Below are 26,255 nucleotides of genomic sequence, written 5' to 3' on the forward strand. Positions count from 1 at the left end.
AAATTTACAATTTTTTTCCTAAATCTAATTCTGTATAAAGTTTTATAGGAAATAATTTTATTGGTTCTGATAAAAAATATTTAAATTGAAAACTGAGATGCCACTCAGCCTTACTTAAGTTTTAATTTCATAACACATTGTATATTGGGAAGCTTTCATAGGATTACCATTGAAGGCTGGATTCTCTTGGATATGTAAAATCATGTGGGTCAGAGTGGTCAATTTGTTGACAAATATCTGCATTATATTAAACCAGTTTAACTATAGGTCTAAACTACAAACCGACAAAAGGTATGAAATTAGGGAATGATTTCTCTTTCTCTAAGCCACACATATGAATGTGGGCTGGAAATTCAGTCTAGCATGGCATCAGTAGTGTGTCACTAACTATGACTTGAAGCCAGCTTATCATAAGAAGTGATGTGCGGACAGTCTACCGGGCTCCATGGAACTGCTCATCTACAGCCTGAGAGAGATTTTCTGTGATTCTACCCACATTCCTTCAGAAACAACTGCTGTGGTTACCTTGATAATAGATTGTAACACCTTTCCCCATTCTTCCCCAGTATCTTCCTACTTAAATTAAAAACTAGGCAGATTCATCTTCTACAGTTACAAATAGGTACACACTGAAATGTGAAGTCTCATTTCTACAGTTTATGCCAAGTCTCCATCTCGGTACCCCTCAGATTAGTATACTTTCAGCTTCCTTGAATCTCACTGAGACTAGATTCATCTCTGTAGTAAGATGAAGGAATTTTAATTTTATGCATAGCAATGATTTTTGCTTTAACAGATCCCGCGTACCAATATTTGCACATCTCTGATACCTCCATTTCTCTGTCACCGCTTAAATTCCAAATTATGCTCGAACTATCTTCAGCTATTTTGCAGCCTCTGGAGCATAGCTATTCTGCATTATGGGAGATGTAGTTCACTGAGCACATTTTTACCTGAAGGCAGTCATGTTTAATATAAACATCTGGCCTATGTTCTGAGCGCCTAAAATATTTAACTGGCAGAGTAGTTGCAAAAAAAGTAATTTAAATTCATTAAGAACAGATTATATATAACAGGGAACCATTTCTGCAGCTCTATAGAAAGCAGTTACCTCAAAAAAATCCATACTCTGCCATTTAAGCACTCTTCATATCCATATTTTCTGCTAATGATTTTTCAGTGGTAAATCAACTTCGTAACATCAACTACTTTCTATTTTACACTTTATTAATGACGCTACAGAAGAATGATAATTTTGAAGAATTAAACCAAAAAAGTGTGTCTCCCCTGCTTAGGAGCATGTACGTTACATTTCTACCAAATGTTATGCAGCTCAGCTTTCAAAGAGTATGCGGCTATCTGGAATATTTTTCCTGATTTCGTGTAAAGCAATGCACAGCACTTTAAATTATGCTTGAACACAAATTTACTTACCAATATTTTCTGTGGGCATTGAGACTCTAGTTGGTTCTAAGAGATTATCAGCCAAGACAAAAGCCCCTTCTTCTAATGTATCAAGTAGCATTGTGGCTGCATGGGCTTGTTCTGAAGAATTCATGTCCTTCCAGGACTCCAGAGCTTCAGGCCTGAGCAAGTTGTCCACTGTATCCACAATTGCCTGCATTCATTAGAAAATTGTCATTAGGTCTGATTGCCTTAGGCAGCTGGGGAAAATTTCCAACGTTATCTGGTGACAATTATAATACTTAACTGTCAGAACGATTTACTGTGATTTAATAGTACTAGGAAACTATTTTCAACACAAAAATATCTTCCATCCTCTCGCTGGATTAGCATTATCAGAAGTGTAGTTAGCCACTAGCATTGTGTGGTCTCTAAGTGGTAAACATGCAGATTTGACTCGTCTCATATCAGATATAAAGACAGTCTTATTTTGTGTTGAAAAATGTAAAAACAAATGCCAGAAGTTTTGCCTGAAGCTTTTATCTTAAAGTTAATGTCAAAATGTGTAACTTCTATTTAAAAATACTAATGCCAAAATGGGCATTCTGCAGTTTAGGCTAAAATGACAATACTACTTCTCAGGAAACTTAGCCCAGCTGATGCAGTATAGCACTATAAACTACTTGTCTATGACAAACTGCCTTCTTTATTACAGGAGGCATGAAATGAAGCTGACTCAGTGGATATAAATTAGCCTGGGCCACTGTCGCTCCCCCTCCTGTTCCTGTACCTGTTCACAGATACTTAAAAAGATTACTAACTCCCATTCCTGCACAAAGGTCAGTTAAAAAAGGAAATCAATAGAGCAAACAAGATGTCCACTGACTGTCGCTGTTATCAGTGAAGGCAAAACTGTAAAACTGAATAAAGCTTCCATTTTAAAAAGTCTTTCTTGTAACAACTCTATCATCATGTTTTAAGGTTCATTAAGCTGCATATAAAGTAACAGTAAATAAGGAAGAAGAAGAATTCAGTGACATGATTACATTATTTTTACAAAATAATCCAATCAATCACAGTAATCAGTTAATCAATTGAAGGCAGGCTCTTACATTAATGCATAATGTAGCTGTGCATCAAGTATGCTGTGCATTGAGTACGCCATGCATTGCTGAAACACCCTGTTTACTCCATCCCATTTACCTAGTCATAATGTGTCATTAAGCATATATATAATTTGTTTGATCAATTTAAAAGCACTGGGAATGGAAACAGAACACATAGTACAAACAGAAAGATGTCGGTCTGGAATACTGTCTTGTGCAAATAAACGAAGAGGAAAAGTTGGCCAAGGCTATTGTCAGAGCAAGATTAATTAGCCTAATCCATTTTAATATCCTCTTTCTGTCTGCACTGCGAGCCACCACGACCTTCCTGGCAGGTGGAAGATACTTCGAAGTGGCATTAAAACCTTCTTTCATTCTCTAATGGGAGAGAGAATAGTCAAAATGCTCGCACTGATACTGCTGCAGCCATTAACTAGAGTGGAACAGAAATTGGTCTGCAGAGGCCAGATTCATTAGTCACCAAGAAATACAGATTGGAGCCTCTAATCTGAGGTATAAATGAATCCTCTGTCACAAAGTGGGAACTTGCTTTATTTGCATAGTGTAAGTCAGCTTTTGATTTGTAATTTCAAGAGGTTTATTAGCCTTATCTAAGCAGAGAAGCCCATTTGAGACTTACAGAAAATGACACCAGTCGGAAATTAAGGCTGTGCTACAGTTTCTTGTGTATCTCCATATACCGCTGCTGGTATGCATCCATTAATATGAAACACTTTTTATTTATTATAGGGTAATCTAACTCTGTATTTTTCCGGTGGAAAATGATCACCTGCCCAGTAACAGACAGAGGCAAGCAGGCAGTGGGAAGACCACGCAGCCTCTGTGATGCACCTGACGGAGGAACCCCATGACCACTCTTTTCACGCTCCCGTTTACTATTGAAAATGAAGTATGAAAACTCAGTCTACTCAAACCATATCTGCTGAATTTCCCTCTGCTATTAAAAAATATTTTCTAATACAAAACTATTACAATTATTATTCTTTGAGAAGTGAATTTCTCTCCAGATCTTTGTCTCTTTTTGCCAACTTTTTCCGTAACTGGACATCTCCTATCCCCTTCCTGGTCTGAAGGATAAAAGACAGAAGCGCCCTCTATGGAGAAATGTCTCTTCAGAAAGAGTCTCACTTATTTTATTATGTTGCAAAGTATTTCAAAGTTCTTTTCAAAAATCATTCTTACATTTTATCTCAGAGGGTATAAGTAAAACTCAGTATTTTAAAAGAAACTTTGAAAAAAGTTGCAATAAAATTTTTCAGAGCCAGGCATGATCTGTTCTAGGGCTTTTTTCTCATCTTCGCAGGCGTGAGGTAGCATTACTGGCATTGTATCGCAGAGCAGGAGCTAGCCACAACACACAATTGTTCTACAGCACATGAAAGAAACGAAAATCGAGCAGCAATGTGTTACCTGCCTTCCACATAGCCTGGCTAATGGGACATGTGGCACACATTTTACTAGTAAAGCTGGAGAAATGTTTGTCTTTACATTTTATCCTAAAGTCACTGAATCTGGCCTTTGTAACAACTCTTAAAACTGTAAGAAAGAGTAATTTTACTAGGTATAAGAATACACAAAGAACAAAGCAGGCTATATAATGTACATTTTTTTCATGCAAGCAAATTAAGTCTAAGCAGTCTTTGATATAAAATACTATCAAGCTCAAGTAATTTCTATTAAGTTGCCAGCTTTTTCCTCTACCCAAAGCTGTATCATGAGAGGAATATTACTTCCAATTCAGATAATAACCATTTCTGCTCTTTCGGCTTTGAACAAGTTGAGGTAAAAGAGGTATAAACTTTGATTTTTTTTTTGGAGTGTTATACCTATGCAAAGCCAACATTCGTACAGTTGACATGGGGCACGATACACATTTATCAAAGACTGAAATACATGCAGCAAGATGATAAAGCGTGGCAGGTTGCTGAAGCAGGGAGAAAGCAGGGTGACAGCACAGGAGAGATACCTTAAGGTAAGCCCTGCATGTCTTCTCTCGTTTTTGGAGCTTTTTAGTAAGAAAAAAGAAAATCAGAAGTTAGACACATTCTGGAAAGCTTTAGAAATATAAAAAAAAATTAGTCCGGTGTTTCAAATCCCGAATTTGAACTGTAGCCTGGACATTATTCTATTTTCTGTCCAGCGACGACTACAAAAAAAACATCACACAGGAAATGTTCTTTCCCAACCTTTATACAGGTGCCCAGATATCTTTGCCCAGATGGTGGGATTTGTGTGAAAAGGTCAAAGGAGAAAACCCCTCTGTAGGCACTTGATCTGTCTCTGGGAAAACTCTTTTAAGGGCAGCTAGGGATTGTAAATAAAACTATTGCCAAAATAACAGAGGAGCACATGGAGCTCTCTCTCTAGAGGAGGCTGAAAAAATGTTTAGTTTGTAGCTTGTTGACTAAGCTGCCACAAGAAAGAGGCTGAGAAATACAGCATTTCCTATGAGAAAAAGAGGAATGGTAATAATACTCATGATTTGTATTTAAACCACAAAGACAGACATTTTCTCTGAAATGTTTCTCTGAACATCATTCCAGATAAAATACTTATTTGTGTTTTAGATATGAGTATTAAGGTATTTTTATAAAGATCAATTGTAAGTGGTGCTGGTGTCTTTAAAAGGCTAAGACAATGCTATTATTCTGCAGGAAGTCAGATTAAAATAAAACCCTGCACCTATGCAGAATCCCACTGATTTTATTACATGTTTAGGGTTAAAGGGATCACTGAATAATCATGCTGACTTGTTACAGAATTTCTGAGAGCAAATGCCCATTTCCCTCGGACTAGTCATAACGCATTCCAGATTTTAACAAGGGACACAGCTATGTATTTAGGACCAGTCAGCTCTAAAGAAGGTAATTGCAACTTTCTGCTGTGGATTTACTGCTGTTTTCTCTTACATGTTTATTCCAGAACCATAAGCACGCAGGAACAAAGTATAGATTAATATTTCTGAAAGGAAAAAAAAAATAAGAAAACCAAGGTCAATGGTTATCCCAGCAGAAGAAGGTGATGGGAGGTGTGTACCTTGTTATAACTCCTTCCAGCAGAGTCTTTTTCACTGGGCCGCAGTTCCTGCAGCTGAGCATCCAAAATGTCCACGAGCTGCTCCATCAGCCTCACTGATGAACTAACATCGCCAGCAAAGACCGGTCCTTTGGTGTGTTTAGCCAGTTCATTGGCCAGACTAGCAGCATTTTCTCCACTTCTGATCTGAAATTACAATTTATATTATCTCAGCAGCATCCCTTGTTCTGCTTGCGGCTCCTAATTCCAATTCCCTGAGTACCTTTGTTGTGGTGAAATAACCATTCGCACATACATTGAAATCTGCAACTAATTGAGACCAATAACATTCTCTTTATCTCAGAAGATTAAAGGTTCTTAGATCCATGACACACAAAAGCAGTTCTTAACAGCCATCAAAACCAGAAATCAGACTGGGACTTTTGGGGTAGATCTTCTATTCATCCTCACTTTTATTTTACTGCCATTATCAGACAGTAAGAAATCTATTTGTTCATACTAGTGCTTGAGGTATTTGAAAGTCAAGTAGCCTGGTACTGACAACAAATTATCCAGTTTTCATAAACTTTGTAAATCTCAGTGGGGAGGGAAAACACAGAAAGTGGCTCTGCGCTCTAATCATACTGTTATTAATGCACTCAGACAAAAATCTATTTATCACAGTATAATTTTTCCTGAACCAAAAACCTTGCTCTACATCACAGTTTTTCCTGCATGATTTATAATATTTGATTTAGTAAGCAAATATAGCTTTTGTTTTTTGAACATCAGCAAAATTATATTGCTTTAAACAGCGAGGAAAACTCATAATCACAGGTTCAATAAAAGAACTTAGAGGGAGAGCGTACCAAAACAGACATATTAACCATATTAACCAAAGCCAACGCTTTGCACACAAAGTACACATAAGTCCTACGTTAAATGAACACAGAATAATAAAGATGGCTTTAACAAACTGAATTATTAACGCTCAGAGTTAAAATCCTTAATCACCAGTATATACCAGATTAAAAGTTTTCAACCAACCTTCTGAGCCAGCTGATTTACCCAATGTGAGGTGCAGTTGCTAAGATCAGGGCCTTTGGGGTTCCACGTTCCCGTTAAGACCACGCAGAGATATGAGGCAGTTCCTACAACAGATGCAGAAAACTACGGTGAAATGGAAACCATTTTTACACATATATTCAGGAAATCAGCTACACCGTGCTGCTAAGCAATGTTAAATTCCGAATGCTGCTAATGGCAGTAGTTGAGAATAATTGACAAAAACACAGGGAAATAATGTAGATTACAAACAGCAATAAAAAAGTCGGTGAAAAGTACCAGACGTTTTTCTGCAAACAAACAAAAAGCCCTTGATTCTTCCTGGAGCTCAGCCATAGGGGAGTTCATAATGAGAAAGGCAGCTGTAAGCATATTTCACAACAGTCCTCAAGCAAAGCCCTAAAATTTGACCTGGATTTTCAAAAGCACATGCGCAAGGTAATTCTGTGGCTACACTCAAACGCTGTTTGCAGATTACAACTTGACCATTGCCTGCAGATACTGCATTCTCCAAGTAACAAAAAACCGTGTGACAGACAGCTTAAGACTGAAAAAAAATTAACCATGAGAGAGCAACACACTGGTTTTGAAATGTCTGCTTGAAATCAAGATATTTTTTTAAAGGCAATACCTCGTGTTCCTTTGGGGCAAGGGCGTTCAACCATCATTCCTCTTTGTGTCTGAGGCCAGCTAATCCCCCTGGCCTCAGTCGGTTCACAGAATCTCTCTGGCAAAGGGAAAAAACTTGTCACAGGAGGAATTTTGGTTGTGGAAATGGGTGGCGGTGGCTTGGGTCCTCTGCTTCCTTCCTTTGTTCCTCCAGCTAATGTTGTGCTTATGGGACCTTTCTGGGATGTAGTGCTAGTGGTTGACACTGTGGTTTTGTACAGCTCTGCTGAAGAAGTTATTGTCACTGCTGTGGTAGGCACTGCATAGAGAAAATTAGAGCAATAAGAAAGTAAATGACTTCAGAATTATTAAAAAAAAGTTATTTGAATATCATTTATGTAGTTTTAAAGGATACTCTGCAGTCTCTTTTATCATAATATTACTCTTTTCTTATGGCTATTCTGAGTGCTTAAGATAAAACTTCAACTGCTTTTGTTTTCACTCCTAGCTCATACCAGTATGATGTTTCAGCATATTCTCCAAATAATCTCTTCCACAATAAAAATTGATAGTTACATTTCCAAAGGCTGAAAGGCAGTACTAGTGAGTTATCAGTATATAACAAATATGCTCAAAGCAATTAAAGATTACTTAATCACTTTCACAGAACGAATAACTCAATAGACAGAATCATTTGAATCGGCGTGCCGTAAACAATGCAGTCCAGCTTTAACAGCAAATGCAGTTGGCTGTAACTAACAAGAACATTTTAAAAAAACAAGACCCCAAAACTTGAAGTCACCCACTACACACCTTCCAGGAAAATAATTACGATAACATCTTCCTACCCGGCAGTCATTCTGCTTGAGAGAGCTGCAGCACGCTCGATTAGCTCCAAACAGAAGCAGCGCTTAGCATGTGCACGGTGTTCTCGTGTTTGAACATTTTGGGCTTTAACATCCTTTTTTGATAAAGCAGGTATGAAGACACAACTCATTCAAGCCAGTGGCAAGTACCTAGCTTAATCTTTTATGAAACACTAGGATCGGCTTAGGCCAAAACACTTCTGCCTGGGACTTGCAGCTGCCCACTCCACCGACCCGTGTCGGGTGCGCATTGCTGGAGCTGCCGCGGTGCAGCCCGAGGTATGCCAGGGGCTGAGGCTTTGGAGAGATAATGCTGGTTAACGCTAGTGGAGACAGCAGTCCGTAATTCCTGTTCATCACCTTCAAATTGTATATCGAGCAACGGCTGAAACAATGCAAGTGAGCACAGTAACTGAAAGTTATCATTAATTATTTCCAAATCTTCATTAGTGTTCACAGTCCTTTATAGGCACATAAAAGCACAGATCCTTGTGCTGAGAATAAATAAGCTCATATTAAGCATTTTTTAAATCCTAACTTACACAGAAATAAATGAAGCTAATTTTAGGATTCACTTCAGTGAATGAAGTGGCTTTTCTCTTTCTTTTTTAATTCTTCTGCTAGGCTCCTGAACTCCGACTTACTGGACAATGCATCTTCTCCAAATTAAATCATAAATAAACAAACAAACAAACAAAAAAAAAAACCCCAAAAAAGAGCTGCCTTGCTTTCTTTCAGCAGATCTTTTTTAAAGTAGTGTTTTGAATAAGATTAATTTTCAGCAGTTTGACAGATAACAATTATTTCAAAATCCTTTTTCAATTATATTCCAGTTATAATATATTAGGAGTCTCAAACATGAATGTATATTTTGTTTTCATATGAATTTAGGGTGGAGTTTCTGTACATCACAATCTGTTTTTAAAGACTAAATGTGAAGATGTGCTTTTCATCCCTCTCTTGCTCAGAAATCAGAAACTTCTTCAGAGGCTGGCTTCTCTTCAGTCTCCTTCCTGGCTGCCTGAGTACAGTCTGTGCAATTGTGCTGAACTCGCGGTGTAGCCAGCTACTATGAAACCTACTGAAATCCTCTGATCTGCTCTGCAAGTGCTTGCCTGACATCTTGTGAAACTGCTGTAATTTTCTTTTGATTACAACGCATCTAGCCTTCTAGTGCCTTCCCAATTAACATTTGTCAAAAGCATTTGCATCACTTGCAGAAGCATCAGGCGACGCCTGCTGAATCAGGTCCTGGGGAACGGGGAACTGGTGTGGACAGAGAACAATGCAGGGGACAAACAATTATTACTATCCATCCCCTAACACACTGTGCTAATTAGTACAAATTTAATCACTGAAATGTGTATTAGCATTATTGCAATTACTACTCAAAACCTATAACATTTAGGACAGCTTTGTCTCAGGAGCAAAATATCACTGTAAGAATTCATAACAACTTTCCAAAGTTCAGTAGGGAGGTAATAATTTTAAGAACATATTTTGTGCTGCACCCTGAGCTAAAATATCGCGCTATCATTTCGGAACTTCAGGTAGAACAATCTTAATACTACCCATTAAAATCCATTTCAAAGCATATCACCTATGATTCCAAAATGACCTGCATAGTGCAACAGTAGTACATACTTTAGAAATACAGTTATAATCTCACATGTTAGGAGAAAGACTCCAAACCACCTCTCTCACAAAACTTAAAATAATACAGGCAATTTCTAAGAGATTTTCTCTTGAATTAAATTAAAAAAAAATAAGTCGGTATGTTTAAGAATGTACCAGGAAACTTCAGATAGTGCTGGAAGTCTGGGAAAGAAGTTGTTTGAAAAAATAAGAAACAATCAAACACATCATTTTAAGGAATCCATCTAGCTTTTAGAAGGCAGATCAATTTGTTTTTAATGACCTGCTGGGGAACTTAATCTGCAAGGCCATTCTCCTGAGCTGCAGAAAGACACATGATAGCTGCCACCACCTGATGTGTCTCGTTCTGCAAGCTGAGGGTGATGGCATCTGCGGGCTCCCATGCACTGGCCTGTGGAACGCTTTACCAGTATAAGATAATGGCAGTATGATTAATATGCTGCAACTACGAAGAAGAACAAGCTCTGTGTCAAGGTTATTAACCTATCGTTCCACGCAGCAGGGGTGAGCCTCTACAAGGCTGAAGATATGTAATTTTTTTCCAATGCCAACAGAGCCGCTTTTGCAATGTGAGATTCTATTTCGGACTTTTTGACGAGGCTTGACATGCTGAGGACAAAATCAAAACCTCTTCTGCCTTCTTGCTGCTTTTTAAGAATAGCTGTGTCTCTATCAGCTGAAGACACTCTTTGTAAAATTAAAAAAAAAAAAAAAAAGAAAAAAGGAAAGAGCAATAGGAAGTAAATCCAAAGACTCGAGTTGAGGGTAATTAATTTACATTTGTTTCATGCAGTTCCTAACAGCTGATTTAAACAGTTATGCATACTAGCTCTTTCTAAAAATGAAGACACCACTGGAGTAAAACTTAACACCTGTTTAACAGTGTGATGTCTATAAAAAACCATAACACAATTGCCTAGGACAGCAGGGGAATAGTAACTTTGTTTCCCCAACTGACAGCGAAGAGTAGGTTTAAAGAAGGCACACAAGCTATCTCGTATTCTTTGCCAACAGGTTTCTATTCTAAGCAAGCATAAAATATGCTTAAAAAAAACCAAACCAAGTCAAACAAAAAAAAATTGTTTTGAAATGCCCAGATGACGCGTCACTCCTGAAAATGCTAATGGTTCCATTTTCATCTCCAGAATCTAGGTTATTCTAGAAACCAGCTGCATGGATTTTTCAGTTAAAGGTATGCTCTTACAGGTCAGGTATTTCAATGTATTCGGACACGTAAAAATCTATGTGCCTGCCTTCCTTTCCAGAAGATGTCATATACCGAGCTGCTGTGTAAAGCAATGGAGATCAGAAATCTGTGCAACTTCAGATTTCCCTGCCTTCTGCTTACTGTCGCTGTGTGCCTGTTTTCATGCTTCAGTGAAGAGCAGAGAAGTCACTAAGACTCACCTAATTACCTATAGGTTCCAGCTATTACGCTAGCCAGTTCTCTACTGACCCTGCCAAATCCCGTTTATTTGAAAGCAAAATGTTTACATAGCCATTTCTAAATTTCTACCCTGAAAATAATAACAAATATAACACAAAATTAGCATGAATGATCAAGAAATATGCTATCTGGTACCCATTATGTTGCCTTTACTTTTACAACCACTCTTTAATCCATCTATAGTGTATCAGATTTGATATAATAGTAAAGATCTAATTTACTTAACAATTTGCTGCATGACTTCGCTGTAGATTCTTGGTGTTATACAGATTTAGTTGCACTAGTTTCCTGTTATTTCAAGCCCTTGGTGATAGTACTCTCTGAGTTTCTGTTCCGTCCACACTCACAACATCCATATTTTCCTGCAGTGATCCAATAAAATTTAATGATGGGTATCATGGTACAAAAGGGGAGACAACTTCAGTTGGAACAGTTTGCACAGTAAGCACATATTGGGATGAGTGTAGATGAAATCTCTCCCTAACGCACCAACACCGAACAAAAGGATTTATCTTCTTTTTGTTACCAAGGAAACCTTACAATGTAATGCTTATATTAGCTTTTTAGGGTGAAAATTCCCTTCATTCTTTCTGCTCTTTTCACTTAAAATTCCTTTAAAAATTCCTATTTCAGCGAGGATTAATTTGGTCCCTTGGATACCTCCTTTAGAAATAATGTAACAGGACATACCCACTAAATTTACTAAGGATATAAAAACTCTGGTTTGTTTCAAATTTTTCATAGTGACTTTTGGCAAGGCTTGATATATTTTATTTTATTTCTAAATTAAGGTTTCGATCTTTAAATGTAATTTTTACACTTAACCTTAGAGAATGTGCTCTTCCACAGTCTCTGAGTGGTACTTGTGAGCTGTATCTCTGAAAACCATTTCTACATCCATGTATTATAATTCCCACAAGAAGAGAGAAGAAAAAACAACACATGAAGAATGAGGTTAAGGGGGGCGTTCCAAGGGCAGCAGACCCCATTGCCAGGCTAAAACAGTAGCTGGGCTGCGGCATCTGCTGTTTTAGAAATCTGAAGAGTTCTCCTGAAGATTAAGAAAATAAGGATATGGGAAGCACATAACATGGACAGTTGCAAGAGAAGAAAATGGTGTAGGTTTGCAGCAAGGGCAAGATCAACATTAGGTTAATAATAGTGGTACTTCAGAGGTTTCAACAGACAGATTTAAAATTGAAAGAAAAAACAGAGAGAAAAATGCAGGTCTGCAGTCATGGATGAGTCCAAGATTTCGGTGCTGGGAGCAAATGTAAACCCTTGAGCTCAAAAGTGTGACTCAAATGTGACAAATTCATCTTGCATGTAGGAAGAAAGACTGTTGGTTTTGAAGCTCTCAGTAGCTCGAAGTTATGGTGTAGACAAGACCTGATAGTCAAGACAGATAAGATGGGGAAAAAAAAAGAATGAGTGTGTGTCTATACATCATTATTGCTCCCACGGCAACAGAGAGAACACAGATTGCTGAGTTTCCCACAATGGCCTCAAGTTAACCATTTGAACAGAAAAGGCCACGACTTCCAATTTTGAGGCACTGACCTTGTGACACCATTAAATACTTGATATTAAAGTACCATTGCAGAAGACACTAAAAGAAGGTTCTTGTGGTAGGTGATTTAAAGAATGTTACCCTAACACCTATGTCTGAGTAGATGACTAAGAAATCTGAGTCAACCACAAAAAAATCAAACCAAAGCAGAACAAAAGAAACACAAAGATGCCCTTCATCAAATGTGCTGAAAACCTGATCTAATTCCATATGAGATAAAAAAACCCAAACATGTATTACACATATAGATCCTTTAACTGTGTAAAACTCAATAGAAGGCTGATCTTCAATTTATACAGACTTTATGCTGAAACAAAGAGGAACCAAGAATATAATACAAATAAAATATAGAGTTAGAAACTATACAGATTCTCTTCTTGGTTTTACAGCAGTACATCTCAAGGACAATCATATTAGACAATTTTTCCTTTAATTTAGCGGTCTTTAACTACAGGCAATTGGCTTAGGCAAAAGAGGAAATGAACTGAAACATATTCTTAGATCTGCTATGTACAGATCTATACAAAATTAAAATACTGAGTGTTTGCTTTATATAAGGAAAAATAACATTGATGAATATATGCATCACATATTCAAATAAACCTAGTGTCTTCATATGGTTTCTACATTTTAAAAAGGCCATAATCAAAATATATTTATCGATGTCATAATGCATTTAAAACCTAAACTCATAAATCACTCAAAAAATATTCCTTCTCTGTCTTCACGGGTGAATGGACAAAAAGCTCTGATGAGAGGCAAGCACCCTGCAGGGTGCCCTGGATCCCGTCTCTTCTAGGTGTGGTTGGAACAAACCCTTTTTTCCCCTGCCTTGCATGCCAGCAAGGAACCCAGGAACATGAAGGGGTGCTTGTGGATGCCCAAATCTCTTTTTGATACTAGATGGGACGTGGCTAGCACATGCACTCTGAGTAAGACATTATGAAATGTCTTATTGGATACCTTTGGTGGTTTACTAAAGCACAGGAAGGATTCCACAAAGCCTTTTCTTCTCCCTCTGCTCTTCCTTATCACTCTTCCTTCAATGCAAAGATTAGCTTTTGCCACATTCATGGCAGCTGCCTGAATTGCGAAAGCTACTTAGAGTCTGCACCTCCATTTTTTACTCTTACTATTAAAGCTTTGGAGAATTTAAAATGCGTCTTCATCTCAGTTAAATCGAATGAAAAGTGACATGCATGAGAATGTATGAAAATTAAAGCTTTAATGTTTTTCTAATTACATAGGTGGGTATGTCTCTGCTAAGAGCAGACTCAAAGCCTCCCTGAGGAATGGACTAGCGTGATGCACAGAGAGCAAAGCTTGCCATGGCGGCTGCCCTCGCAGCCAGAGCTCAGTCCCTAAATACTTGGGATCTGCCCGAGCCTGGCCACGTACTGCCAGGGAGGTCTGCGGGAGACAGACTGGAGAGATCGTCAGTTGGCGCTGGAGATCACTCATGTATCGGTTCTGAACTGCCTTGTTCTGCTGTGTCTTATGTACTTCTGCACCTGGAAAAGCCGTATGTATGCTGGTATAACTATGTGCACACTACATAGTTTGCACTGCTGCGCATGAACCAGCCTTGCTGAAGCAGGATAGCATGTGGAGAAGCCATTATTACTATTTTTTTTAAGCAGAAAAAACCAACTGCTAAACACGCATACCAGTTAAATGAGAGAAATGAACTGTTACCTTCATTGCTACAGCAGCTTATCAACATTCTGTTCCTTGCTGCGTGCCATCATCTGCCACAGAGCATTTCTCTTTGTATTTACTCTTCTCTGCAGATACTACTATGCGGCTGTGCCTGTTCCTGTCATTCTCAGGGATTTTTGAGACCTAAAGACCTGTTTTTCTTTCCTCTCTTGGCAGTCAGTGTCTTTCCTTTTAGGTAGTTGTCCTAACTTCAAGTGAGCTGAATTGCAATTGTAATGGACTTACCAAGAAATCTGCTAAAAGATAATGTGGGATAATGTGGTCTAACCTAGCATTAGAAACCGTGAAAATAGGGCTGTAGAAAAATATTTATGCTTGGTATTGCACATTAACCCCATACATCTCCTCTGGGACCTCCCAGCATACATCAGTCTCAACTGCTGGCGCCAAGAAGTTAAAAGGTCTGCATGTACGTTGTAATCAATTCAATAGTCAGGTAACACCAAATGGATGGGAACAGGCTTCTGGCTCAGTGTGAATGAACTCAAACCTAGTTTAGCTACAGAAGTAAAACTGACTGATGGTATAAAATAAACAATTCCCCAACTCATCCTCAAATACAGAAAAGCTAAACATTTGTATTAAAAAAAAAAAAAAAGAAAAAAAGAAAAGCATAAGTCCATAAAGCAAATAAAGCAACTCTATCTCTCTTCACAGGTTCTGCCAATTTGCCTTGCACCACTGTAACGCTGTACTGCTCAGCACAGCATGGACAAACAACCCCTCCTTTCCTTTCTGCCAAGAGCTAAGTCTAAAACCAAAGATATCATAACATAGTTATCTCAATGGAAGTACAGAGAGATTAGAATTGAGAAAAAACAAATTCTTACCTTGGGCAGGATCAGGTGGGCCAAACTCCAAAGAATATCGCAGAATGAAGTTGTTATTCCATACATACAGCTGGTTGTCTCTGGGGTTGTAATCCACTGCGGCGATGTACTGATACTGGTTGGGGAAAGGAATGTCCACGTGCTCGCCCCTGCTTAATCTGGTGTTGTAGATGTAATCGATGGCGTTCTTGCCAGTCTCGCTCTCGTTGTCCTGATACACTGACCGCACTACGTACAGGACACCACATATCATGAAAGCATTGGATGCTGCCCGCTTGTCGTATGTCGTCTCCCAGGTGGCTTCGAAACGCAGAGTGTAAGGGTTCAGCTGGCTAATTACTATCATCCCATTGTTTTGCTCCGTAGCATAAATTACCCATAAGCCATTTTCATCAACTGCCAAGTCAATATCAGTCTTTCCTCCCCATCGGTATGGAGAGGTGTCATGGTAATTAGCATAATTAATTATGGCCTCTCCACTCTTAATTCTAGTCCTCAAGTCGAATTTTACTATGTTCCTAGTTCTTTCCTTGTTAAAAAAGACAGCGCCATCATACACTACAAAGCCAGTACCATCCACTCGATTTGGGAGTTTATACGTCGTCTGCTGGCGTCCATTTTGGAAGTCCTCTAAAGAAGCGTATTCTATCAAAGTATCGGTGCGATATGGAGTCCATGGCATGAAGTATATTTTATCTGCAGCCTGGAGAGGGTCTTTGCACCAAGCACCTGCTTTTTGTTCAGCTTCATATAAATACGGCGAGTCCACAATTGCTTTCAACGTCCCCGGGCAAACAAAAACTAACAGTCACAGAGAGAAGTAAGACAAGAATTACGTCAAATTAAGATTGTCTCATAATAAAAAGAAAAAAAAAAGAAAAAAAAAAGGTAGGTAAATCATAATGACTGTGTCAGGAAGAAAAAAAAATCAATTTAATTGGCACTAGATTATACCTTATGTTATAATTAATGTTATCACCCTTTATCATCCACTTTTCTTAAAGTTACCATGTTCTTGCTGTACCAGTATGGAAAGTGGATGGGAACTGTTTTCACTAGTACAGACCAAGGCTCAATGGCATACACAGACAGCTGAAAATGTAGAGCTACTCTTGCATTTTCGTCTTGGACTTTTAGTCAGTAGGCATTAACGCTCCAGAGCTTTTAACTGGTGTGCAGCAGTGCGCTAGGTCATATCAGTCCAAAAAAAAATCACATTGACTTGTTTAGAACTTTAAGAAGTGGTGAGGCTGAAAAAGGAGGTGCCTCGATTAAAAATAAAGGAACAAAACAAATCATCAGGTATATAGAGAAAGCAATTAGGAGCAGAGAAAACAAAACACAACCAAAGCAATGAATGAAACAGACCAGGAAACCCTGTAACCATGGCATGCTATGGAGAGGGTTCTGGAAGCCAGGCAAGATGACACTTGATTAACAAGAATTTACCCAAGGGTGAGAGAAAGAGAGGGAAAGAAAGACAAAGAGAAAGGGAGAGAAAAAAGCAAGGGAGTCTTCCCTCCAGCCCAAGTATTTCAGACACTATACCCCGCCACCTACTTTAAGCAGCCAAGTCACTTTATTGCAAACAGTCGACTTCTTTATGAGGTGTACTTATGAGATCCTGCTGATTATCATAATATAAGAGTGTTGTGGGGAGGGGAAGGGAAGAGGTTAACATCCATAAGGCACATAACAAGGAGCTGGGGTTTGGACTGTGTACGTTATTTACCTTTTTGCTCCACTTCTATTTTAAGCATCGGAAGAAAAATAAAAAAGTGCAAGGAAAAAAGAAAGAAGATTAACATAAATTTGACTATTAATCTAAAGATAAAATTAGTAACAGATGCTAAATATAGGGAGAATAAGAACTGCACTATATTGGATAAAAAGAAACAGACAACAGGAAAACCTAGCAGGAGAGAGATTCTACGGTTACACAAGTGAACATGGATCAATCATTTTAGTAGATTAAGGAGGCAATACAGATATGTTGGCATGTAGTTTCACTTAGTGAACCTGAATAAATAATTAATGACTTTACTAATGCATGCTACACACACTCTTCTTCTTCTCAAAGTATAATGCTATCAAGTTGGTTTTTAAGTGACACATTAATTTATCATATATGTGTGAGTGCACATATACTATTATATTAATTAGATAATTACAAATCCAAAATGCAGTATATTAATTATATTGGTTTGTATGTGCACTTATTAAAACTTTCCCCATCTTCGCCCCAGACAACCCTCTGCTCTTCCTTCTTGTAAAGAAAGCAGCTTGCATCCTTCAGCTCTCCTTAGGCTTTATTTTATTTGTTCTCCTGAATGTTAACCTTGAGAACTTTTGCCACTTCTTAGTCTATAAATGCAAAACCAGACTAGAAGGAATAAGCAAAAACATCTAGAAAAAAGAAGCAGAAGCACAGTAAGCAAGAGGAAAAGAGAAGAAAAAATTAACATTTAGCTCACTCAGATATTCTCCAGCACCACCGATTAAGCCCGAAACAGCAAGCTAGTATGCAAGGACAGTCACACTAAGTGTTTAAAACAAATCTCCATCCTGCCACCATCCATGGAAAATATAAACCGAACCCGATTAATGAAGTTACATTACGATAGCTAATTTTCCCCAAGGAAGTTTCAAGGAACATATTACAGGAAGGCATATAGCTGAAGTCCAGCTAGTAAATAGCTTTCCAATAATTATTTGCAATAAAATCTATTTCGTATACTCAGTAGCCATTGGAGTATGCTCCCTTAGTTTCATAAAATGATCTGGAAAATGACAGATGTAACAATCTGTGTAACAGCAGCTGCTGATACCAAGGAAGTGTATCAAAACTATTCGCACAGCTATTACATTTTCAGTATTACGGTATTATCCTGAAGAATGTATTTGTGTGTTTCATATAAAGTTTTGGATTTTCAGTTTCATTTAACAAAATTGCATATGATTATATTGAGAGAATGGTATTGGCTGAGCTGATCTAGTGTTTCTTCAGGGAGCAATTCCAAAACTTTATAGGGGAGTGGGAGGGGGTTAATATTCTCAAAATGAGCAGTAGTTTTCCTAGCCTTTGTTCATTTATACATCTTTAGGTAAAATACTTCTGCAATTTGTAATTCCTGAGTTATCCGAGTAAATAGAAGATGTATTCTGAGGTGAATTTCTGGGTTTCACAATCAGTGTTAATGACTTTCAGATGATTCTGTTTGTGAACTTTTATGCATGAGTTTATTTCTCGCCAAAGAGCAATATTGATATTGTACCTGCTTAGAATTAGTAATAGGAGAGGGGGGAAATGATAGGGATAACTAAAATCATTACTGGCATGTCTGCCCTATGCGCACTGGTGTACAGCTGTACATTTTTCAGGGACAGATGGGCTTATTGAAATAAACAAATGCTGCAAAGTCCAATCAATACAGACAGAGAGAGAATAAAACACTTTAAAACGATTTCTATTGAATTCCTGAGTCGAAAAAAGGCTTAAAATAAAAATGCACAGATGCACAAAATGGTACTTTTGATGTTCTTCTTTATAAAAGGGCTGACTTCTGTTATTCAGTCAAAGTGTCAACATGCATTGTGCAGTATAATTGAGAGAAATGTCAAGTATGGTACTCTCAATTTCTTTGTAATTTAATCAATAACACTATTATTTGAGGACAAAGTAATGCCTATCAAATTTGTCTAGAATTTTAGTTTTGTTGGAGATCCAACTGAGTATCTCAATAGATTTTTAAAAAAAAAAACCTGAAGATTAGAAAAACATCAGCAACAGGTCTACACTTTGAGATGCAAAAAAAGGAAGCTTTTCATTAAGTACTTTCTTCTGAGAGTGATGAACACAGAACCCAGATAAAGATCAATCAACATGTATGGTCAGCAAAGCAGCTATGTATTTCTGGAGGCCAGCAAGATACAAAGGAGCTCATAAACCGCATTTTGTACAAGGGTGACACCAACTCCAGTGTGTAAGAACTCCCAACTTTTACCATAAAACCTGACTGCTACTTGTAATCTCTCATAGACTGAAAGATGTCACAGTGAGACATCACAAATTTTGCAGTTTTGCAGTAACTGAAGATTAAGTTCAGAAAAAGTAAAAACCATAACTGAACTTTGGTTACAAGTGCTGTGATCACTAAAAACCAACCACCCTTCTTAGACCCACCAAAGCCTATCCCACCTTCCTAACAAGTCTCTTATGCTGGCACAGCTGCTATTTGCAAACCTAATGATTTCAGTCATTCTATATGTTCAGATATGGAACACTGGAACAAGTAAGGGAGAAAAACAGTTAGACTTAATAATTGGAGTTCATCACACATCAAAAAAAAAAAGAGACTTGGAGAAATACCAGGATAGGCTTTGTGCGACAGGGGAGATGGTGAACAATCAAAACAGCTACTGAAGCACAATGTGGTTTGAAATCGAACTTGATTTTAAGTAACTGGCAACTGTTTTGATGACTGCTGATAATGACCAGTGATGTCTCTTACAGTTCTGGAATTTGGCATAGCGTCATCACTGTACATGCTGCAGTTGACAAACTCCAAAAATTACAGACTTTGAAAGACAAGAAGTATCCAGAATCCTGAGTTATGATAGACACAGAATTATATAATTCAAAGGCTAGGTCAATGCAATTGACATTAAACAAAAATAAACATTTTAAAAGTAGAATAACTACATGTTAAGAGTACAGGATAGGCCGCGCTGTGGCACTATACTTCTGAAAACTGGAAAAGAAAAGATTCCTGTAGATAGCAATACCCAATCAGTAGAACATATCCACACTTCTCTTCCTAAAACAGCATAAAGAAATCATGTTTGAATATTATTTGCATTACACTTTTTCTCTATGAGCTAGCTTACTGGAACTGGAAACATAACCTCAGTCATTTGACTGACCTCACGGTTTGGAATCAGATGCACTGCCCTCTTTCTGAGAATTTGTGAATGAAAACAGTGTTAAAGTAAAAGTTATTTTTGTGAAACAAAACTTTTGTTAGATTGGGGTAAGACATCACTCCTCAAAAGTGGCACGAGAAGAACGGTTACAACAAGCCACCGATATTACACACGGGAGGAATGGTACTAGGGATCACTGTATGCAGTAGGCTTCCAATCCTACAAATGGTACAGAAAAAAAAAAATCAGCAAGCAACCATTTCATAATGACAAAGGAGAAATGAAGAAAAAACAGATGATCTGTGTTTGGCCTTTAACAATAATGAAGGTTCAATGTGGTGAAGCAGTACAGAGTAGTATTTCTGTTTAAGAAGTCTAAATTTTAAAATTGTGCAGGAAACAGTATGGACAGTTTTGACATAGCTTTGCTTACGCCAGAACTAATTTCCTTCCTTTTGGATATATATACTGTCACCGCAGTGTTTTTGCATCTCAGACTTGGCCTGTTTCCTGTACCAACAGAAAATGTGACTTTGGTTAAGGATTACTGCAGATCAAGAAATTCACGTTTAACAATAACTTAAGGGAATGATCAGTGCACTGCTCAAATTCCATTGCAAACACAGCTATTTCTCTGTTGAGTTACGGGACGAGGGAGAAGTCACTGTAAAGAACGACCTTACAAGAAAGCAAAACCAGTTAAAAGTGTTGAATCTGCAGAACTTTTATAAACATGCATACATGCCAATGAAAAAAAGCAGTAATTATTGCGAGGAAGAAATAAGAAGTATGTCTAAAGCTACTGAATTCTGGCATTAGAAAGAGTATTGTACAAAACTGCTGAAGTAGCTGTAGCTTCAGATTTTTCTAACTCAATATGATTTCGGTATTTAGTTTGTTGTCAGTGAAAAAAATATGTTTCGTGATTCAAGGCACAATTAATATTTTCTCTTTATATTAAACGTGACCATTTCTTTCTCACTCTTTTCCCCATTGCTTTTAAGAATCAAGTTTGAGTAACTTACTGATGAATTATTCACTCTGAATCTACATTCACTTATAATGTGCACCTGAAGCACAAAATCCTCTTACAAGGGCCCCTAACTGGGGCATTTGCCTCTGAGTGTCAGTGTTGGGTTCTGCTGTACACCCAAAGTCACCACAACAGCAGGTAGTCTTTCAAGTAGATCATGATTAAAATTGCAGTCAATTCCTGCTTTAGAAGTCTGTGAGCCAAGCCAATTTGTCAGCAACTGGTAGCGGGCAAAAGTACAAATTTCTATCTGGCCTATTGAATAGCTAATTTGAGTTTGTTTCCTGGAAAAACAGTAGCCTTAAAAGCCAAACACTTAAGAACACAGACAGACACTTGGCCAGCATCACACCATGGCTTCCTTCCACACTTCGTGAAGCTAATTGGAGGCCCTAGTCTGCAAGTGCTCTGCATGCATAATGGGTCCGTGGGCCACGAGCATATGCTCCATGTACCAGCACTCCAGCTTTAATTGTGAGGGCCAGAGGAAGTGAGCAAGAATAAAAAGATTATACTTACTGTAAGGAACACATTCATACTGAACTTCTAGGTACTTGTACGTTCCAGGACAAGGATCAGGAAACACATCTGACCCAGTAACTACTATACACTGTGTTCGGTTGTTGCACCTGTAATGGGAAAAGAAAGCAAGATAATGAATTTAAAATTACATCTAATTTGCAAGTTCATACTAAAGTACTACATGTAGTGCTAACTCCCTTCACACTTGGGCAATCCAATCCATAAGACAACAAAGTTAATTAATACTAGATCAGTCAAAGTCCATAAATAAGGCTTCAAGACAATACTTCAGTTCAGGTTTTACACTTTTAAATCTGGAGATCGATATTATCTCAAATGTCAGTTGCTTCCACTGGTAGAGACAGCTGTCCCAAATATATACTGATTTGATACTACTATTCAATAAAATCAAAACAAAATAAAAGACGATGCAAAATGAAAAAAGTGTAATTTTGAATAATGTATAATAACACAAATGAGCAATTTCTTCCATCTTCAGAGATATACGTACTGCTGAACAGTTTTAAATCTCCGAGAGATTTTTTTTTTGTGATTCAAGGAAATTATTTGGTTGGAAGAGTTATTGTAGACAAAGAGCATTAGCATTTCAATTTTAATTATTTTAGGAGTAATTGGTGGACTTCAAGCTTCCTTTGCTAGGTTACAGGAAGAGGTAAAGAATGACCATCTGAGGAAATAAGAAAAACAGTTAAAAAGAACAGCTGCAAGAAAATTAATTAAAATGTATTTTAGAGGAGACAAAATACTGAATTATACAGATTATTTGTTTAATAATGTTTTTGAAGTTTTTTAAAAATAATAATAATCAAGATATTTTAGACTACTATTCCTTCTTCCTGAAGAAAAAAAAAAATAGCTTGAAAGTTAAAAGTGGAAAATAAACCACATAACCCTGAAGAGATGGTCAAAACGTAACACAGAAAAAACAGTCAGAAGGAAGCGGAAGAAAAAAAAGAGGAGATCAAGGAGTTTGGTGACTAAAAGAAAAAGAGCTTGGCTGATCTTCTCAGGGGTTAGTTTTGTTTGTCAGCAAACTGAGTAATAGAAGTCTGAACTTAAGTAACAGTCTAGCCTTTGACTCCAACTGTACATCAACTTCTCTATTGCCCTACTGCTTCCCACACTTCCTGAATACCACATCCCAAGCCGCAATAATCTATCTTGTATCAACAGCTTTCCACAGCTGTACATTGTCAACAGGTATAAGAATAATTCATGCTACATCATAAAAGGTAAAGCAAGCACATTTGAAGAACTCTGATATAAATCATTTTCCCTTTCACATACTAATCAAACTAGCACAGAGCTGGTCAAGACATGTTGTGCCTCTTGCTGAGCAAACTCGGGAACAACTACTCTTCTAACTTCATCAGTTAATTCTTCTTTTCTTTTTCCTTTTTTCTTTTTTTTTAAGCTACTTATTTCTCATAAGGCTCATAACTGCAGAACTAATTGGAAACAGCCGGGATTTCTGTATATATGCACAACCATGGATACAGATAGATGGTGAGGAATTCACCTGTCACCTCTGTGCTGTTTGTGGCAGTGACCTTCCAGAGAGCACAGGCAGGTCCCTGTACACCTATCGCCCAGGTAAGGCCGCGTCCCTCCCAACAGCACTATTATTCACTGCAACAGCTCAGGTGGTCTATTAAGAGACCCTGGAGGAAGTATGATGTATCAAATGGCCTTCAGACCCATCCTGAAGTGATGAAATGTGCACCCAACTTGCAGAGAAAATTACTGTACTGGATTTGTAATACTGGAAATGTGCAATACAGCCACTTTTTTGCACTCACACAATGGTCAAAGAGTTGCTCTTGTGTCTTGTGTAGGAGGAGGCTGTAGAAGCAGGAGAAGGCAATATGACCCAAAACCGCACAGGTGTGTCTGTTCTAACCCCTGTATGGGGTTTTTTATGCCCCACATTTCAGGCTAGACTAATCAGCAGGAGAAAACCTTGGATATAAGATTTTGTAATTAATTTTTGTAAATTTCTTTCTGTTTCTTTAGCGAAAAGTTAATGCTGAAGCAAAAAAAAAAATTCCTACAAAAAGACTGTGTAGTGCATCACTCAGTATAATGGTTTCCACAGCTTTGAGCTGTATGAAAATTTCATTTTACACTTGAATGAGCAGCAATTAAGAGAGAAATACTGATTTGTTAGAAAATAAAATGGATGTATTTTGGGAGAAATTGCTTAAGAATGAAACCGATGAAGGTCAAATTTAGCTGTGGGAAAAAAAACTTCTACTAACAGTATTTGTAAATCTTGGGAAAAAGATGGACTCTTGTTTCCTTACAGAAAGTTGATTTCTTCTCTTTCATATTCCCCCAGTGAAAGACTCATAATGCTGCCATCATTCCGGAAACTGAGAAAAACCTTGTGCCAGCTTGTACCAAAAGGATGTGTAGTAACTCAGAACAAAATGTAGTATTTTCTTCTTTGTACAGTAAATGCCAGTGTCAAACTTTATGGATTGAGTGGTGTTTACAGGAAGCTGCTGACCTCCTTGAAACTTTTGACTATTTCTTCGTGCAAGATTTCACCTGCTGTGCATATGGTCACCTTGTGCTTGCCTTCAGCCAAAATGAAGGCGACTCCAATTCCAAAACAATGAGCTATGCCCACTGCTGTGGTATACAGCGGTGCTACAAAGCACACCACCACCTCCTCAAGAAGTGCAATTACTTGGATAACTGAATGAATAGAAGGATTTGTGCTTTGACTCTAGTCTTTCACATTCAAATCACTGATTTTGCTGCATTGTTGGTTGCATTTTATAAAAACCGAGTAATTTCCATGTAAGGTTCTCATTTTCATGCACTCTTAAGACTTCAAATTAAACACTTGATTAAGATATTCACATTTTAAAGAGTCAACATTCAGGTAACTATTTGTTACACAGTTAGTTGTCATATCTAAATTCCAGATAAAACCTTCAAAAAAATCCCAACAGCATCTACAGAAGTCTCAATCCCAATTCATGGGTTACAGAGAAGAGATGAAGAGTAAGTGGACTTTGTAGAGGTAGTTCTGAGACACATAATTCAGGGAATTTATGCTACTGCAATTTTTCTCTGGATAAATGAGTCTTTTGTCTGCTGCATTGTTTTTCTCCCCTGTAAAACCAGGGATACTAACTTCCCTATTACTTATTGACCTACAGTTCTGCTGCTGCCTGCAAAGACCATTTTACAAACATAAAGGTTTCAGCTGAGCTTCTTTAAGACAAGAAGCACTGAATTCTGTGGTATATTGAACAAAAGGTACTCCACTTTCCACAAAACAGTACTGAACAGCAGATTATCCTGCATGACTGCAGATTATCAAAGCTACCGCATCACTGCCATAGCAGAGCTTCAAAATTTTGAGAAACCTTTACAGTTAGAAACACTATGCCCAAAGAAGAGAATATTGTACTGTTACAGCCTTCAACTCAATCCTGTGACTCATTTTCATTCCTTTTTGTAATGGGCAAGCACTCTCTGAGTACAGCCACTTCATGGGATTCTCCAAAACAAGACTATAGTGGAAATAAAGTTCCTGGTGATCTGCAAAACTGGCCTAGACAGCATCAGGAAAAAAGAAAAAATCCAAACCTCAAAAACTTTAACTAGCGAGTAACTTGAAGTCCCTCATTCATTTTAACCAACATTTCATTTTGTACAGAATATGCTGTTAGTTCAGTCCCTCTATTCAAACTCTTTTACAATTGTTCCAATTAAAGCATGATACAAAACAGCTCAATTTCTGCAAATGTAAGTCAAATCACAAATCCTTTAATGTTTCAGTGTCTGTAATACAGTGATTATGTTTTCTGTAGGTTTTAAGTACCACTTAAATGTTTTGTAATCTACTTGACTGCATACTTTCCTAGCATATGTTAAAATAGCAAATTCTCAGGTTTTTATGTACAATCTTAAAATTCATATGATCTCACACTGAGAAGTGTCTTCGCAGTTAAGATATTCAAAATACTCGCAAAGATTTATGATACAGTGACTTTGTAATTTACAAGGAAATAAAGCAGATCTGCAAAGAACCTATACAAACTCAAGAACAGTTGATTTAGGAAAGGTAATATATGAATTACATTTGGAACCTTAGTTAGGAAAAGACTAACTGTAGCACTGAAGGAATGATAATTCAGGTTCCTGTGCTAGCAGTAGCAAGAGTTTTCAAGGGGAAACGTAGGAAGTACCACTATTCCCCTGAATGCAAGGAGCAATTGTGTACTCTAATGCTCGTTTCTTCAGTATTTTAGTATGAATGAGGAAAGGTTATGCTTTCATAATGCAGACACATCACTTAGAGTAATCTAAAAATCAAATGGAGTGTTTAATCAACAGTTACAGTACAATGTTTGAACTCCTTTCACCTCAGGAAGACGACTGTGCAAATGAGGAATGGCCCTTTCACATTTCAGATGAATACAGAAAAAAAA

General features: G+C 37.6%; 1 protein-coding gene across 7 annotated transcripts in view; it reads right to left on the bottom strand.

Moving 5' to 3' along the window:
• The window catches only part of ADGRL2 (adhesion G protein-coupled receptor L2), a 163,053-nt gene that overhangs the window by 31,247 nt on the left and 105,551 nt on the right, over positions 1–26,255 (bottom strand). For 5 of the 7 annotated variants that reach the window (XM_086752969.1, XM_086752971.1, XM_086752970.1 and 2 more), the window contains exons 4-10: positions 21,784–21,893; positions 15,309–16,109; positions 7,243–7,539; positions 6,594–6,697; positions 5,568–5,753; positions 4,498–4,536; positions 1,435–1,618 (exon numbers count right to left, since the gene is read on the bottom strand). In XM_086752969.1, the coding sequence (XP_086609095.1) occupies positions 1,435–1,618; positions 4,498–4,536; positions 5,568–5,753; positions 6,594–6,697; positions 7,243–7,539; positions 15,309–16,109; positions 21,784–21,893 (1,721 nt within the window). The remainder of the gene's footprint in view (positions 1–1,434; positions 1,619–4,497; positions 4,537–5,567; positions 5,754–6,593; positions 6,698–7,242; positions 7,540–15,308; positions 16,110–21,783; positions 21,894–26,255) is intronic. The other 2 variants (XM_086752972.1, XM_086752976.1) reach the window with 1 other exon arrangement.

Source organism: Chlamydotis macqueenii, chromosome 8, assembly GCF_036417535.1.
Source record: "Chlamydotis macqueenii isolate bChlMac1 chromosome 8, bChlMac1.mat, whole genome shotgun sequence".
Taxonomy (NCBI): domain Eukaryota; kingdom Metazoa; phylum Chordata; class Aves; order Otidiformes; family Otididae; genus Chlamydotis; species Chlamydotis macqueenii.